Source organism: Myxine glutinosa, chromosome 8 (genome assembly GCF_964187855.1).
Source record: "Myxine glutinosa chromosome 8, kmMyxGlut1.1, whole genome shotgun sequence".
NCBI lineage: Eukaryota > Metazoa > Chordata > Myxini > Myxiniformes > Myxinidae > Myxine > Myxine glutinosa.
This window is the reverse complement of record NC_136268.1, coordinates 33131704-33147208: the sequence shown is the minus strand read 5'-3', so window position 1 is coordinate 33147208 and position 15505 is coordinate 33131704. Positions and strand designations below refer to the sequence as shown.

The window sequence follows — 15505 nt, the reverse complement described above, 5'->3', positions numbered from 1 at the left end:
CGTTCAGTTAAGATTTAATTTCTACTTTTATTTCGAATGTTTTAGCTTTATAAACTTTATCTTCCATGACATATTTAATATTTTGTGTGAAGGTGAACGAATAAGGCAATTCACACATATTTGTATGCAACGAGGGCTACTTCCGGCTAAGGTGACCGGAAGTTGATGCCGTGACGAAAAAGCGGTTTGTTTTTTGTGATGAAGGATAAGGATGGATGAGACGCTTAACACACGGGGAGGCTAAATGACAATGAAGAGTCTTGGTTGAGTGTCTTATTTAATGGTCGTGTATCATCCATTCACCGTGTGCAGCTCGAGATGGACGGTGAGTGAACGGAACAGGTTTATTTAGCCTAATACATCTGTACAGTACGTACAGTAAGCCAAGAGTGCTCATGCGGGTGCTTCTGTGCAGAGAGCACGGGGAGACAGCGGGCCGCAGCCTGTGCGTTCGTGGCCGTGGCCCTGCTTGTCGGGTTGCCCGTGTGGTTGAAGACCACGCAGGTGTACCGGGCCACCTTACCACTGTGGGACATAGAGCGGCTGGCAAGCTCCACGGTTGGTAAACATGCATCCATTCAATCAAACGCGTCTTCTTTGTAAATGATTTCACCTTTCTTGTGTGCTCCATGTTTGTTGTTGTTTTGAAAGGTGTGCAAGTGTCCTGCATCGTCACGGTGGACGGAGGTTTAATGTTATGTTTCCATCCATGTCTGTCTGTTTGTGAGAAGGATATCTCAAAAGGTTGTGGACGGATTTGGACGAAACTTGTTGGACAGGTTGGGTGTCTGACAATGACAAAGAGATTCGATTTTGGTGAAGATCTGAATATGGATTCGGATGTGATAATTATTTAATTTTTAAAGTGATTCTTCACCATTGGGAGATCGGGACAAAAACGATACATAGCAGGATATCTCAAAAAGTTATCGACGGATTTGGACAAAACTTTGTGGACAGGTTGGGTGTCTGACAAGGACGATTTGATTTTGGTGAAGATCTGAATATGGATTCGGATATGAGAATTATTTAATGTTTAAGTGATTCTTCACCATTGGGAGATAGGGCCAAAAACGATACATAGCATGATATCTCAAAAAGTTATGGACGGATTGGACGAAACTTGGCGGACAGGTTGTGTGTGTGACAAGGAAGAATCGATTCAATTTTGGTGAAGATCCGGATCCGCATCCAGTTAGTATAACTTTTTAAGTGATTCTTCACCATTGAGTGATATGGCCAACCAGGCAGAGGTTTGCTCTCTACTGAGTGCCGTTCTAGTTAATACTGTACTAAAAATTAATGGATCCTCAAGGAACTGCCACAGTTGTTTTGACCAAAGGCTCCGATGAGATAGTCAACCTGTCTTCTACGACTACCACCAATGGCTCCCACTTCGCACCTTCGTGCGTGATCAGCCAGAAATTTTGGGCCAATTATGATGATTGGTCGGCCAGGCCTGACATTCGCCTGAAGGTGATGTCTCTAGGTGCTGGCGATAATTCGCCGACTCTTCGTGAAAGACAATGCAATCTTTAAGGTCCACCAAGTGATACCAGCAGAAGGGACAAACTTAACGTTCATCCCAGGGACAACGCATTTCCGTGCCTGTGAAGCTGCAATCTGACAGTTTATCGTCTGGTCAGGAATTTGCTCCTGTTGGACTTTATATCCATGATATTCAAATCCACACAGGTGAGGTACAGCACCGGTTGATCAACCTGGTAATCAGGTCACCTGTGCAAAACATTAACGATTTTAAATCGTAAATTTAAATTCGTAATCGTAAATCGTAATCGTAAATCGTAAATTTAAATCTCTTCTGGACTTGGTTATGACTAACTTCTCTGAAAATGTCTGCTGCTCTTCTTCTGCTCCAATTGGCTCTTCTGATCATGTGCTTGTTAAAGTGGACATCTCTCTGACCATTCTCAGAGAGCCTCCTCAGCGTCGACGAGTCTGGCATTTCACTCAGGCCAACTGGCACGGTCTTCAAGCAGCCATCAATCATCTGGACTGGTCTCCCATCTCTACTGCCTCTGACATAAATTCTTCCTGAATTCTTCCAAAGCAAACTGCTCTCTCTCATGCACAGATTTATCCCATCTCGTCTTCTGTTGTCATACCCTTCCTCCCGTCCATGGTACACGGAATCTTGTGGTGAGGCTATTGCCCAGAAACAACTTGCTTTCGTCTCCTGGAAAGCAAATCCAACGGAAGGAAATCTCATTTCCTTTCACAAAGCCCGAAACAAGTGTGTGTCCACCCTCAGGAGAGCCAGGAAACAATATCTCTCCGTTCTCAGGACCGAACTCTCTTATCTGTCTCCCTCTTCCAAATCCTGGTGGCATCTGGTCAAATCTGTTTCTGGTGTTTGTTCCCCCTCCATCCCCTCCCTCACCTCAAATGGCCACACGGCTGACTCCGCACGTGAAAAAGCTGAATGCCTCAACTCTGTGTTTGCCTCTAAATCTTGTGTCCCAAACCCATCCCTCTCTGTACCCAGCTGCTCCTGGACTCTGTGTCCTTTCCTCCTGACAAGGTGGAAAAGTTTCTGTCAACCCTCGACTCGGATTCTGCAACTGGACCTGACGGCATCAGCCCACGGGTCCTAAAATCCTGTTCTTCCGCTCTTTCACTCCCTCTCTCTTCACCCTCTCTTTTGCTCAAGGTCATCTTCCATCTGCTTGGAAATCTGCCAACATCACCGCTTTGCACAAAAAAGGTATAAAAACAGATCCCAGCAACTACAGACCAATCAGCCCGAAATCTCCCAATTATCAGCAAAGTCATGGAATCTATCATTGCTTCAGATATGAAATCTTTCCTCTTCTCCAATGGCTTGATCTCTGATCATCAATTTGGTTTCAGACCTGGACACTCTACTCTGGACATGCTGCTTCTGCTTTTTCAACAATGGATGGACGTCCTCAATGCCAAACAGGAAATTAGAGCAGTCTCCCTTGACATATCACGTGCCTTCGATACGGTCTGGCACCCCGCTCTGCTCACCAAACTCTCCTCTTTTGTTATCCATGGAAATCTCCACGCATGGCTGGCGGACTTCCTCTCTAGTCGTAGTCAAAGTGTGGCCCTGAATGGGTTTCTCTCATCTCCACTTCCTGTTCAGGCTGGAGTTCCACAAGGCAGTGTTCTGGGCCCTGTGCTTTTTCTGGTCTTCATCAATGATCTCTCTGACTCTTGAAAATCCTCTATCTCTTTGCTGATGACTCTACTCTCTGTCGCTCCATTCTTCATCCCTCAGATCGGCAGTCTGCAGCCTCCTAACTCTCTGCAGACCTGGACAAAATCACAGACTGGGCAAACAAGTGGAACATGTCTTTCAATCCTGACAAATCTCACACTCTTACGATGTCTCTCCGAAAAGACCGACTGGACAACCCTCCCATCCACTTTCTGAATAATCCTCTCCAAGAAGTTCTGTCACTCAAGCTTTTGGGTCTCACTATCTGCCATGATCTTTCCTGGGAAAACCACGTTTCAAATCTGGCCTCCAAAGCCAGTCGCCGACTGGGCATCCTCCGTCGTGCGAAGTCCTTCCTTGGCACACCTGAGCTCCTCACCACATACAAGGCTTTCATCCGCAGCTCAATGGAATACTGCGCTCCCCTCTGGGCTGGTGCTCCTGCCTCACACCTAGCTCGTCTTCACGCTGTTGAAACCAAAGCATTCAGAATCATTGGAATCTCCCGCGATGAAGCTAACTCCAAGGGCCTCTCACTCACTCACCGCAGGCAGGTTGGTGGTCTTTCCGTCTTCTACCGACTCCTCTCTGGCCTTGCCCCCCCAGCTCTCTCTGGGCTCTGTCCCGCAAATATTCCTACAGGTCGCACAAGATCTGCCTGCAACCCTCTTATGGTCAAACTGCCAAAATCAAGACTCTCTGCTCACCTTCACTCCTTCATTCCTCTTTTCTCCCGCCTCTGGAACAAACTCCCTCACTCACTTCAATCCCACTCCACCCTCCAGGTCTTTAAAACAGCTGTTCACCACCATCTCTTATCTTCCCCCATCCAAAACCATGATCTTTTCTACCCCCGCTAATTTCACCCCAATTCCACTTTTTTGAAATACCAACTTCTGTCCTCGAAGTCCTTGGTGTCCTTGTGTTTTATACTTCTCCCTCCCCCCCCCCCCCCCTTCCCACGCCTCCTCCCCCCAAGCCCTCTCCCTTCCACACATCTCCCTGCTCTCAAATGATGTGTTTGTGCTTCCCCTTCTCTCCCCATCTTGTTTTCCGCTCCCTCTTTTTATATATTTTGTTTGTCTGGTTGATTTGTTTGTGAAGTAAATGTTAGCTCTTTCACGAGCCTCGATTCAGTATACAAAAAAAATAAAAAATAAAAATAAAGTATTTATTTGACTATTGTATAAGGTTCTGAGGGTTTGAACACCTACTAATCCCATTAACCCCTTTCTTTGTTGGTGTGCGGATGTCGAAGAATCCTCATACCGAACAAATAAACACCATGCAGCATTAATCCGAGCTATCAGGATGACTCAGAGGTGCACACACTCCCCTCTAAGTTTCACACGTAGGGTGATTTTTATTTATCTAAGTTTCACATCAATGTAATGTGCGCACCGTCCCTCAAATGAACATTAAAGTCAAGTGTTCCATTTGCGAGCATTATGAAGAGCATTATAAAGAGCAGAAGATCCCACGATGTCCTTCATGAAGAGTAGGCGAGTTATCACCGGCAACCTCAACAAATTACAAATTCCTCCCCTAACCATTGCTGCGAAGGCAATGGCACACCAGGTATCGAATCAGATAGCATTATTACAATTCTTGATTCGTACATTACATGATTACAATTCTTGATTCGCACATTACATTACAATTCTTGATTCGCACATTACATTACATTATTACAATTCTTGATTCGCACATTACATTACATTATTACAATTCTTGATTCGCACATTACATTACATTATTACAATTCTTGATTCGCACATTACATTACATTATTACAATTCTTGATTCGCACATTACATTACATTATTACAATTCTTGATTCGCACATTACATTACATTATTACAATTCTTGATTCGCACATTACATTACATTATTACAATTCTTGATTCGCACATTACATTACATTATTACAATTCTTGATTCGCATGTTACATTATTACAATTCTTGATTCGTCCATTATATTACATTATTACAATTCTTGATTCGCACATTACATTATTACAATTCTTGATTCGTCCATTATATTACATTATATTATTACAATTCTGGATTCGTCCATTACATTATATTATTACAATTCTTGATTGGTCCATGTCTTACCTGGCACTTCATTATCAGATTGACACCCTCAAGCAACTGATCAAATGGACAGTTCCGGTAGTTCACGATTGTAACGTTACTGTGGTATGTGATATGCAGGTAAAAGTGAAAGTACCTCTTCACGTGGCTGTTTCTTCACAAGTTGGAGATTACAGAGTCAGCACAACCTTACAAGGTAATACATTTCAATCTGGAGGTCATTTATATTCAAAATTGTGCTATTTTATGTAAAAAAAGAAAATATTTTATTTCATATCAAAAAAAAAAAAATTCCTCCTATTTTCTTGCGCTTCTGCCCCTCTCCATCACCCCTCCCCCTCCCCCATCAGAAGTTTAATGTTAAAGTATTTAATTTAATGTATACCTATTCCCTGCATGTTTTTCTGTTTCTTTTTTTGTATAAGTAGTTGAGGCTCATGGAAGGGCTAGGGTGAGAGTTTTGACAAGTACATGTGATAGACTGAAAACTATTCGCAACATTTTTGGTTTGTACAGTGTTGTTGTCTTTGTTAGTTTGTTTATGCAAGTAACATGAACATTTGTTGTAAAAGTGCAGTCGTTGCAATAGGAAAATAAGGGTGTTGTTAACCTGGAAATGTTACTCGCATTTTATTGGTAATCTTGGAGGTGATGCAGATTCTCTTTCCTTAAGGTGATGCTTAACATGTCTTGAACTAGAACGACACTTGGCGCATACCTCCGCCAGGCTGAATAGTTTGTTTTGTATCCACTGATGGGCCAGATCTGGATCCGGATCAGAACCAAAATCGAATCCTTGTTTTTATCACCTAACCAACTCATCCACGTGGTTTTGACAAAACTCGTCTACGTTTTGAAATATCGTGTTAGGCACCATCTGTCAATGATGAAAAATCAATTTAAAATTAACCTATCTGGATCTTCACTATAGTTGAATTGATTTGTCTTTCTTACACACCAAACCTGTCCACGATTTGGATACGAGAATTTTTTTTTTTTGAAGTGTTTCTTCACCATTGATAGGGCCAAAAACGATATATGCACAGTATAGCACAATATCTCAGTTATGGATGGGTTACAACAAAACGTGGTGGATGATTTTGATAGATGACAAAGAACAAGCTGATTAGATTTAGCTGAAGGTCTGGATGCAGATCCGGCCTATTATTGGGATACTAAAGGTAAGCTATTCAGCCTGGTGGAGGTATGTGCTCTACCGAGTGCCGTTTTAGTTGCTTTGAAATATATTGTTGTTTGTAAGAGGTCCATCGAATCTTCTCTGCAACTGTGCATACTCCACATGTGTAAACATGAAATTGAAGCCATTTACCTTGAAGGTTACCCCAAACTTCTGAGCCACTTTTGGATTGAACCAGGGAGTGCTTGAAGGCAGGTATTGCAAACCATTTGCTCTATCTCAACCTGTAATTACCATGCCTCACTATACTGATTGTGCACAGGGCTCACTTTGGAGAACAGGGAAAAATGGGAAGAATGGGAGATAAATGTCAGAGAAATGAGAGAAGAGGAGGAAGAAGTTGTGAAAAAGCATTCCGAGTTAAAAGGTATACGTGCATCGCTTCCGTACCTGAACCCAACCCAGTAGTCAAAATGGCTGGGCTGTTGAATTTCAAATCGTTTTCCCTTCCCTTTTCTGTTCTTCGCTGTAGACTTGACAGCTGCACTTACCATGCTCATTGCATCTCCACCCGGTGAAATTACTGTGTTCGTGTGCCCTCGGCCACACACCGGTTCTCAATCTCAAACCCGCGCTTACTTGGGAACCGGAAGGGGGGCGGTCGTCTGGGTTCAAAGTGCAGAAGGTATCGAGGAGGCTGTGACTGAGGCAGCATTTGCCATGACGAGCGGTGAAGGAGAGCCCCTGCTCGCACCCAGCTTAGGTAAAGTTTGCTTTCATCATCATGCCATCTTGTATTGCATTCATCTTATAAATCTGTTACATTCCCTCTTTATCATCTCGATCTCACGTTCGCTTTCCGTCTTCGCTCCAGGCTATGACCTCAGCCTCACACTGCTGGTTCCAGATCCCCTGGGTTTCAATGTGTCCTGGAATATAGAACAGGGAGTTGAAGCATTTTTGCTTCCCTTCCTCTCGTCTCTCTCTCCTTATATTTTATTCAACGTCACCTCACAGGTACGTTCTTGTCAAATCTCAGAATCGTTCCTTTTCTCCACCTAATTAAATGACAACATGAACAACGAAGTGTTATTGTAATGCAACTCAAAAGTTGCCCGTGCCTGCACGGGATTCTAAATGGGGTATGAATGGAGCTGGCAAAAATGCAAATGGTGTCTTCTGCTATTGAGCTGGCAAGCTGGGAGCAACAATTCCCATTTATTGCCACATCTGATGCAATTTATATGCTCTAATGGTGGTGAGGTGCTCTATTTAAAACTGTTTGTTCGATATATGGAGCTTTTTGATGGCTCGGGTCCAGAATATAAGTTTGTATTGGTGTCAAAGCCAGTGGCCAATTGCAAATTAATAGGATTATCCACACTCAAAGATGAGGTGTAAATTAGATGCCAATTGGAATACACGATAGCTTTGCGAAGGTAAAATACATGCCCTTCCAGGTGGTGTATTGTGTTGGATTGGGGGTGCGGGCAAGATACGATTCGGAGTCCGGATATCACGTGATCAACGAGCAACAACTTTCTCACGCAATATCTCCTCTCGAGGCAAAGCTGGGTAAGGCTCACGTTGGCAGAATGTGGAAACGCTTACCAAGCTCCGTGCAATATTCACCGTCCTTTTTAAGATAGGTTTAAACCCAATCCCAATTGTGGCTTTTTTAATCTTGTTTTGAACAGGAAGGATATCTGGTCCTGAGGGATGTTGCCTCCGCTAAGCTTGGCAATCACAATACAATTGTGTCCCAAAGTGCTGCCCCACTGTCAGTTCATACCCTCCGTTACCTTTTTCTTCCAAGATTCCCCGATGTTGGAGACAAAAATCTTTTTGTGGTTGTACTCATGGGGTATGGGGTTAATTATTGTTGAGAATGCTTACATTGTAAATTAAACATGATTCGCTGGAGAGGTCATAAAATAATACTTTTGACGAGTTGAAATGTTTCTGCGGTATTGTTACAAGTATGTTAAACCTCCATGCGGTGTCTAGGTGCACCGGCTTCTCTGCAGCCCCAGGTGCATCTGGTTGTGTACATCCCCGAGAGAGAAACCTGGCCCATCTCCCTTGGTCGTCCTTCGTCTCATTCTTTGCTGTCCCTGACACGGCCCAGTGCTAAGATACAAAACACCGCTGCACTGCTACCAGGCTGGGGAGGTCTCCAGGTCTCTAATTACTCTCTCTTCTGTGTCAGTGTCTGGTGATATATGATAACATGTTAAGATTGAGATAAATGCCTCACCAAGAAACATCCAAGAAACGCTGCAATGCCTGATCGAGTGACCTTTGGACACTGAGGTTGTTGATCCGGACTAAAAGGGTCAAAATCTCATTGATGAACATAGAACAGCTGACGACAGGTCATTAAATTAAATAAACCAGTTAATTGCTTTCAATACACCATCTGTATATAGGTAGAGGGCAAGTATGGTTGTTAAATTGTAGTACAAGCCAAAATTCATTATTCAGTTATTGTCTTTTGTGTGTGCACGTGCACACACACAAACACACACAGTCTTTTTCTCTCTGCAGGTGTACAACGGGGAGCTAAGCTTGTACAATCACACATCATTGCCTGTGAACATCACCATCGAGATGAAACCTGTCGTGGAAGTTTTCATTTCACAACTTCGGTAAATCTCCATCACAATCTTCCTCCTCGATTAAAACTTTCCAATCTTCTAAACCTTTCTATCACCCGTACCCACAGATCTCTTCTCGGTCTTTGGCCGGCCCCACTGCCACAAGGAATGGCGATTTCCCCATTGCCTGCTCCTCAGCTCTTGGCCGACTGGGAGAAAGACACGTGGCTGCGCAGACGGACGATTTCCACCATAACCATGGCTACGGGAACACTATCCTCTTTAGCAAATACCCTGAATACAATCAGCAACATCGTCATTGACGAAGATATTGGGAAACAGGTGTGCTTACGAGTTTGGTACATTTCAGTTTTGTAATATCACACATATTTTGTGTAGTTTCAATGAGTTTCCGAGAATGCAACTTTACATAAATACAGATCTATCGTGGACAGGTGGTAGCCGATCTGTTGTTAGTAAAAGGAGCCACCGTTTAGAAGTTTTGCGGAAAAATAAACGGTGGCAAATGCCATCAATAGCTGAACACACAAACATTTTTAAAAATCAAAGCTCCGAATTTGTATAAACAGTAGGGCAGTAAAGAGGAATTCCAGCAATAGCACTGCCATGCCCCCAACCACTACACAGAATAAAAACCTAATTAAACTAGACATCTCTAAGCATGTGCTTAATAATGCACAAACACAACCCAAGTTGAAAGATAGTGGTTAGACTCGTTAGAGCATCTGCTCTTAGTCTGGGAGGTCGATTCGATTCCAACTCTGTCAAAGTCATACCAGACTTCAACTAGAACGGCACTCTTGGACGTCACGACATCGAACGATAGGCCTCCGTCCACATTATTACATCATTATAATACTTGTACCAAGTTTGATTTAAATACCTTCAGCTGTTCTCAAGTATCACATTTTTATCTGATATGACCTCTGACCTTTGCCAAAATCGAATCAGGTCATCTTTTCATCTTAATATATACTTGCACCAAGTTTGGTCAAAATCCCATCACTGGTTCACAAGTTAGCGCAGTAACAGAATTTTTACCTAACGGGACCTCTGACCATGTACCTCTTTACCCCATAATGTAATTCATCTTTTCTAATGTAATTTACCATTTATCTTTTCATCATTATACATATTTGTACCAATTTTGACTTATTTCCCTTCAGCCATTAAGTTATCGCAGTAACAAAATAATTTTTACTTAACATGACCTCTGACCTTTGACCTTGACCCCGAAATCTCAGTTCATGTTTACATCATGATACATGTACCAACTTTGATTTAAATCCCTTCAGCTGTGCTAAAGTTATCACATTTTTACCTCACATGACCTCTGACGTCTTGATGTCATAATCCAATGAGTTCATCTTTGCATCATATATACTTATACCAAGTTTGTTAAAAAGCCCATCAATGGCTCACAAGTTGGCCTAGTAACATATTTTTTACTTAACATGAACTTTGACCTCATGACTGCAAAATCCAATCATTACATCTTTACATCATCAATCTTTACATCATTATACATACCTGTACCAAGTTTGGCATGGATCCCTTCAGCTGTTCTTAAGTGATCGTGGTAATGAAATAATTGTAACTTAACAATACATTTGACCTCTTGACCTCAAAATCTAATCAGTTCATCTTTGCATCATAATATATAATTATACCAAGTTTGGTAAAAATCCCGTGACTGGTTCACAAGTAGCCCGGTAACAGAATTTTTACGTAATGGGACGTCTGACATTTTACCTTTGACCTCTTGACCCCAAAATCTAATCAGTTCATCTTTACATCATTACTCACTATCTGCCATGATCTTTCCTGGGAAAACCACATTTCCAAGCTGGCCTCCAAAGCCAGTCGCCGACTGGACATCCTCCGTCGTGTGAAGTCCTTTCTGGGCACACCTGAGCTCCTCACCACACACAAGGCTTTCATCCACAGCTCAATGGAATACTGCTCTCCCCTCTGGGCTGGTGCTCCTGCCTCACACCTACAGTCACGTGAAAAAGTAAGTACACCCCATGTAAAGTTTTGACTTTTTCAACATATTTCAACATACAGCTATTTGATCTTCATTTCAACGATATTGATAGATAAAGGTGATATAATATAACAAATATCATGAAACATTTACATTTTGTAGTCCATTGTATAATTTAAATAAACATTCATGCAAATTTTGCATGTGGAAAAAGTAAGTACACCCCTACATTTATCACTACTTCAAATACCTAAAATTAGAATCAGGTGCACCAGCTCAGGTGCAAATCATTACAACATCGTAGAGAGGATCTTGGAGGAACCTGTCTTATTTAAACCTCAGACATTTAGTTTGGTTTGCTCTTTGTTGTTGAAGTGTGCGGCGTCACCGTGCCTAGATCAAAAGAGCTCTCTGATGCCTTCAGAAAGAAGGTTATAGATGCCTACGAGTCTGGGAAGGGATTTAAAAAGATCTCCAAACAATTTGAAATGAATCATTCGACTGTCCGGGAGATCATCTACAAGTGGAGAAGATTCCAAACAACTGCCAACTTGTTCAGGCCAGGCCGCTCCAGCAAGTTCAGCCCGAGAGCAGACCGCAAGATGCTGAAAGAAGTCTCGAAGAACCCCAGAATGTCATCACGGGACCTACAGGTAACTCTTGCCACTGTTGATGTCAAAGTGCACGAGTCTACCATTAGAAAGAGGCTGCACAAATTTGATCTACATGGGAGGTGTGCCAGGATGAAACCTTTCCTGTCCAGAAAGAACATCAGGGCAAGACTAAAGTTTGCCAATGAACACCTAGGCAAAGACCAGCACTTCTGGAACAATGTGCTCTTGACAGTTGAGTCAAAGGTAGAGCTATTTGGCCACAGTACCAGAAGACATGTTTAGGGAAAACCAACGACAACATTTGACCACAAGAACCTGATACCAACTGTAAAGCATGGTGGTGGAAATATTATGGTTTGGGGCAGCTTTGCTGCATCAGGGCCTGGGCAGCTCACCATCATATAATCCACTAAGAATTCTTCATGGTACCAGAGGGTGCTTGAGGATAATCTGAGGCCATCTGTCGGAGAGTTGAAGCTCAACCGAAGGTGGACATTGCAACATGACAATGACCCTAAACATACCAGTAAATCCACCAATGAATGGCTGAAAAGAAAGAAATGGAGGGTTCTGGAATGGCCAAGTCAAAGCCCGGATCTAAATCCCATCGAGATGTTGTGGGGGGATTTGATACGAGCTGTGCATGCAAGAAACCCCTCAAACATCACACAGCTGAAAGAATTCTGCATGGAGGAGTGGGCAAAAATTTCTCCCAGTCGATGTCAGAGACTGGTAGACAGTTATAAGAAACGACTACTTGAGGTTGTTTCTGCCAAAGGGGGCAATACCACCTATTAGAGCCAAGGGTGTACCTACTTTTTCCACATGCGAAATTTGCATTTATGTTTATTTAAATTATACAATGGACGACAAAATGTAGATGTTTCATGACATTTGTTATATTATATCACCTTTATCTATCAATATTGTTGAAATGAAGATCAAATAGCTGTATGTTGAAAAAGTCAAAACTTTGCATGGGGTGTACTTACTTTTTCACGTGACTGTAGCTCGGCTTCACGCTGTTGAAACCAAAGCATTCAGAATCGATGGAATCTCCCGTGATGAAGCTGATTCTCAGGGCCTCTCTCTCTCTCATCGCATGCAGGTTGGTGGTCTTTCTGTCTTCTACCGACTCCTCTCCGGTCTTGCTCCCCCAGCTCTGTCTGTGCTCTGTCCCCGAAATATTCCTGCAGGACGCAAGATCCGTCAGCAACCTTCTTCTGGTGAAACTGCCAAAATCAAGACTCTCTGCTCACCTTCACTCCTCTTTTCTCCCACCTCTGGAAACTTCATTCCTCTTTTCTCCCTCTGGAAACTCCCACACTCTCTTGAATCCCTCTCCTCCCTCCAGATCTTTAAAACAGCTGTTCACCACCATCTCTTATCTTCCCCCATCCAAAACCTTGATCTTTTCTACCCCCATTAAAACACCCCAAATCCGCCTCTTTCAATCCCCAACTTCTTTCCTGAAATTCCTAGAAGTGTTCATTTGCTTTTCCGTGTACCCCTTGATCCTCCCCCAGCCCTCCCCCTTCCACAGATCTACTGACGTCCCTGTTCTCTACTGTTGTTGTTCTTGTGTGCTTCCCTCTCTCCCCCTCTTGCCTCCCGCTCCCTTCATTGCATGTTTTATGTGTTTGTGCACGTTTTCATGTGCAATGTGTTCGCTCTTACACAAGCCTCGATTCTGTGTACAAAAAAAAAAAAATGCCTGTACCAAGTTTGACTTTGATCCATTCAGCCGTTCTCAAGTTAAAAATCCATTACAGAGTCTGACCTTTGACCTCTTAACCCCAAAATCGAATCAGTTCATCTTTACATCATAATACATACTTGTACCAACTTTGGTCAGAATCCCATCAATGGTTCACAAGTTATCGCGGCAACAGGATTTTTACCTAACATGACCTCTGACCTTTGACGTCACAAACCCAAAATCTAATCAGTTCATCTTTACCTTATTATACAATACCTGCACCGAGTTTGACTTAGGTTTTTGTTGCCATGGTAACTTGAGAGTGGCTGAAGGAATCTATCATGGACGGAGGAACAGCCCGAAAACATAATGCCTTCACGCGACTTTGTCGGCAGAGGCATAAAAATAGTATTCGCTGCTTCTTTGCTTCATGCTCATTTGATAGAGGATGGATAAACTCTATGGGTTGGCATCCCATCTAGGGGGTGGGGGCTGTTTTTTGTTTGCAGGCACCATGACAGTTGTAATGAATCTGTTTACTTCTGCAGATATCGGAATCGACTGGAGCAACGAGTGAGGCTTTGAATCTGTTGGCCAGTGGCGAGCTCAGCAAGGCTTGGGTTGGAGCGGCGGATGGGTTTGCAGCCGCAGAATCGGCCTTCTTCAACCCATCATTGCTCGCACTGTTGTCTTTTCCTGACGATCAGAAATTTGCCATTTACATCCCATTGTTCCTTCCTGCTGCCATTCCACTCTTGGTATCATTGAAACACCTGGTACTATGGTGTAGGAAACGATAAGTGACTGCCACACTAGTGTGATGAAATAATGTAAAGCTAATCATTGTTGGTGTGAGTGCCGAGATGGCAAATTATCCTAAAGGGGGTAGTATAGGTAATTGACACGTTGAAGGAAAAGGAAGAGTGAGGAATGTAAATGTTTCACTTCTGTAAAACAAACTGGCATGTGGAAAAATGTCAGCCTGGTTTCACTTTGGAGGTTCTTCTGCTCTTCGAGCTTTTGGAACTGGATTTTTGTCTTTGAGCTGTTTTTTTCTTTTCCTGAATAACAACAGCATAAGATGGTGAATGGAGAGTGAAATATGTGACTTGTTTTCTTTTTCTTTTTTTTAATAAGGCCACAATTATATGGTCCATGAACTTCATTGAGCTCCAGTTGCTTTTCCTTGACAAATATCTCGGTATTCAAGTTTTTCAGGTCAGGATTTGACTCCCAACAGTGGCAATTTATTAATCTTCTTGGTGCTTTGTAAACTGAAGGGGTAAAGGAGGGGGGTAAAGGTGGAAGGAGTTGGGTGTTGCACGGATAAAGGACACTGTTCAATAGAGGGGACATAAAGCTGACTGTCTAATTGCTTGCACGAGCTTAAGGATACTGAATACCTCAAGCATAGGCCTTTTCATCAAAATATTGCCTTATAATCTGCAGTGGCAGTCACTAATGTTAAATTATGTTAAACTAGCAATGGTACCCGCCCTATGGGCGGGGCTTCAATTGGGAAGCCCAAATAAAAAGGCTAAATATCAGGAATTGAAGGCTTTTTTTTATTTTAAACGATTCATATAAACATCCGTTAAATCATATCACACGCAAATCATCAAAATCTAAACAGTACATGGCGCCCAATTTGAAAAAAAGATTGAATTCTGCAAAACGGAAGCGGCCACGACACGTCTTTCTCAGTCGCACGTTTATGTGTGAAGAGTGCGCGCCGAATCTGTAACACGGAAGCGGCCGCTACACCTGTTTCTCAGTCGCTTTGCACACGCTGCCGTGTTACTTCGGAGCCGCACGTTTATATAGGAAGAGTTCGTCAGGAGTCGATCTACTCTCTCCTGGTACGTAGAATAAACAGTATTTGTAGAATTTCAACAAAAGCCACATTCGGTAAATCATATCGTAAGTTCATATCGGTTCGGAAAAACTGGAAAATTGGAAAAACAATGTAGCCTATTTTACTCCAGGGGGTCCTAGGGTTACCCACCCAAAATATCGTTGCGATCAGTTCAGCCGTTTTTGCGGTACCTTCGAACACAGACGGACAGACTTTTGGTGAATTATAGTAATATTACAGGACAGTACGGAACTGCGATGCACCCAACGTTCGGATCAGAAGGGACAGAG

At 42.8% G+C, this 15505-nt stretch overlaps 1 protein-coding gene across 2 annotated transcripts; it reads left to right on the top strand.

The window, feature by feature from the left end:
- The first annotated feature begins 144 nt into the window (after positions 1-144).
- On the top strand, positions 145-14525 carry PIGS (phosphatidylinositol glycan anchor biosynthesis class S). 2 transcript variants are annotated; one of them, XM_068124293.2, is made up of 11 exons: positions 145-325; positions 416-558; positions 5425-5500; positions 6765-6869; positions 6975-7205; positions 7317-7459; positions 7903-8017; positions 8450-8622; positions 8990-9090; positions 9168-9381; positions 13909-14525. In XM_068124293.2, the coding sequence occupies exons 1-11, from the start codon at positions 319-321 to the stop codon at positions 14158-14160; spliced, it is 1560 nt and encodes a 519-aa protein (XP_067980394.1). In that variant the 5' UTR covers positions 145-318; the 3' UTR covers positions 14161-14525. The 2 variants fall into 2 exon arrangements, with proteins under 2 accessions (XP_067980394.1, XP_067980393.1); XM_068124292.2 differs by having other exon boundaries at positions 8450-8646.
- Positions 14526-15505: the final 980 nt, after the last annotated feature.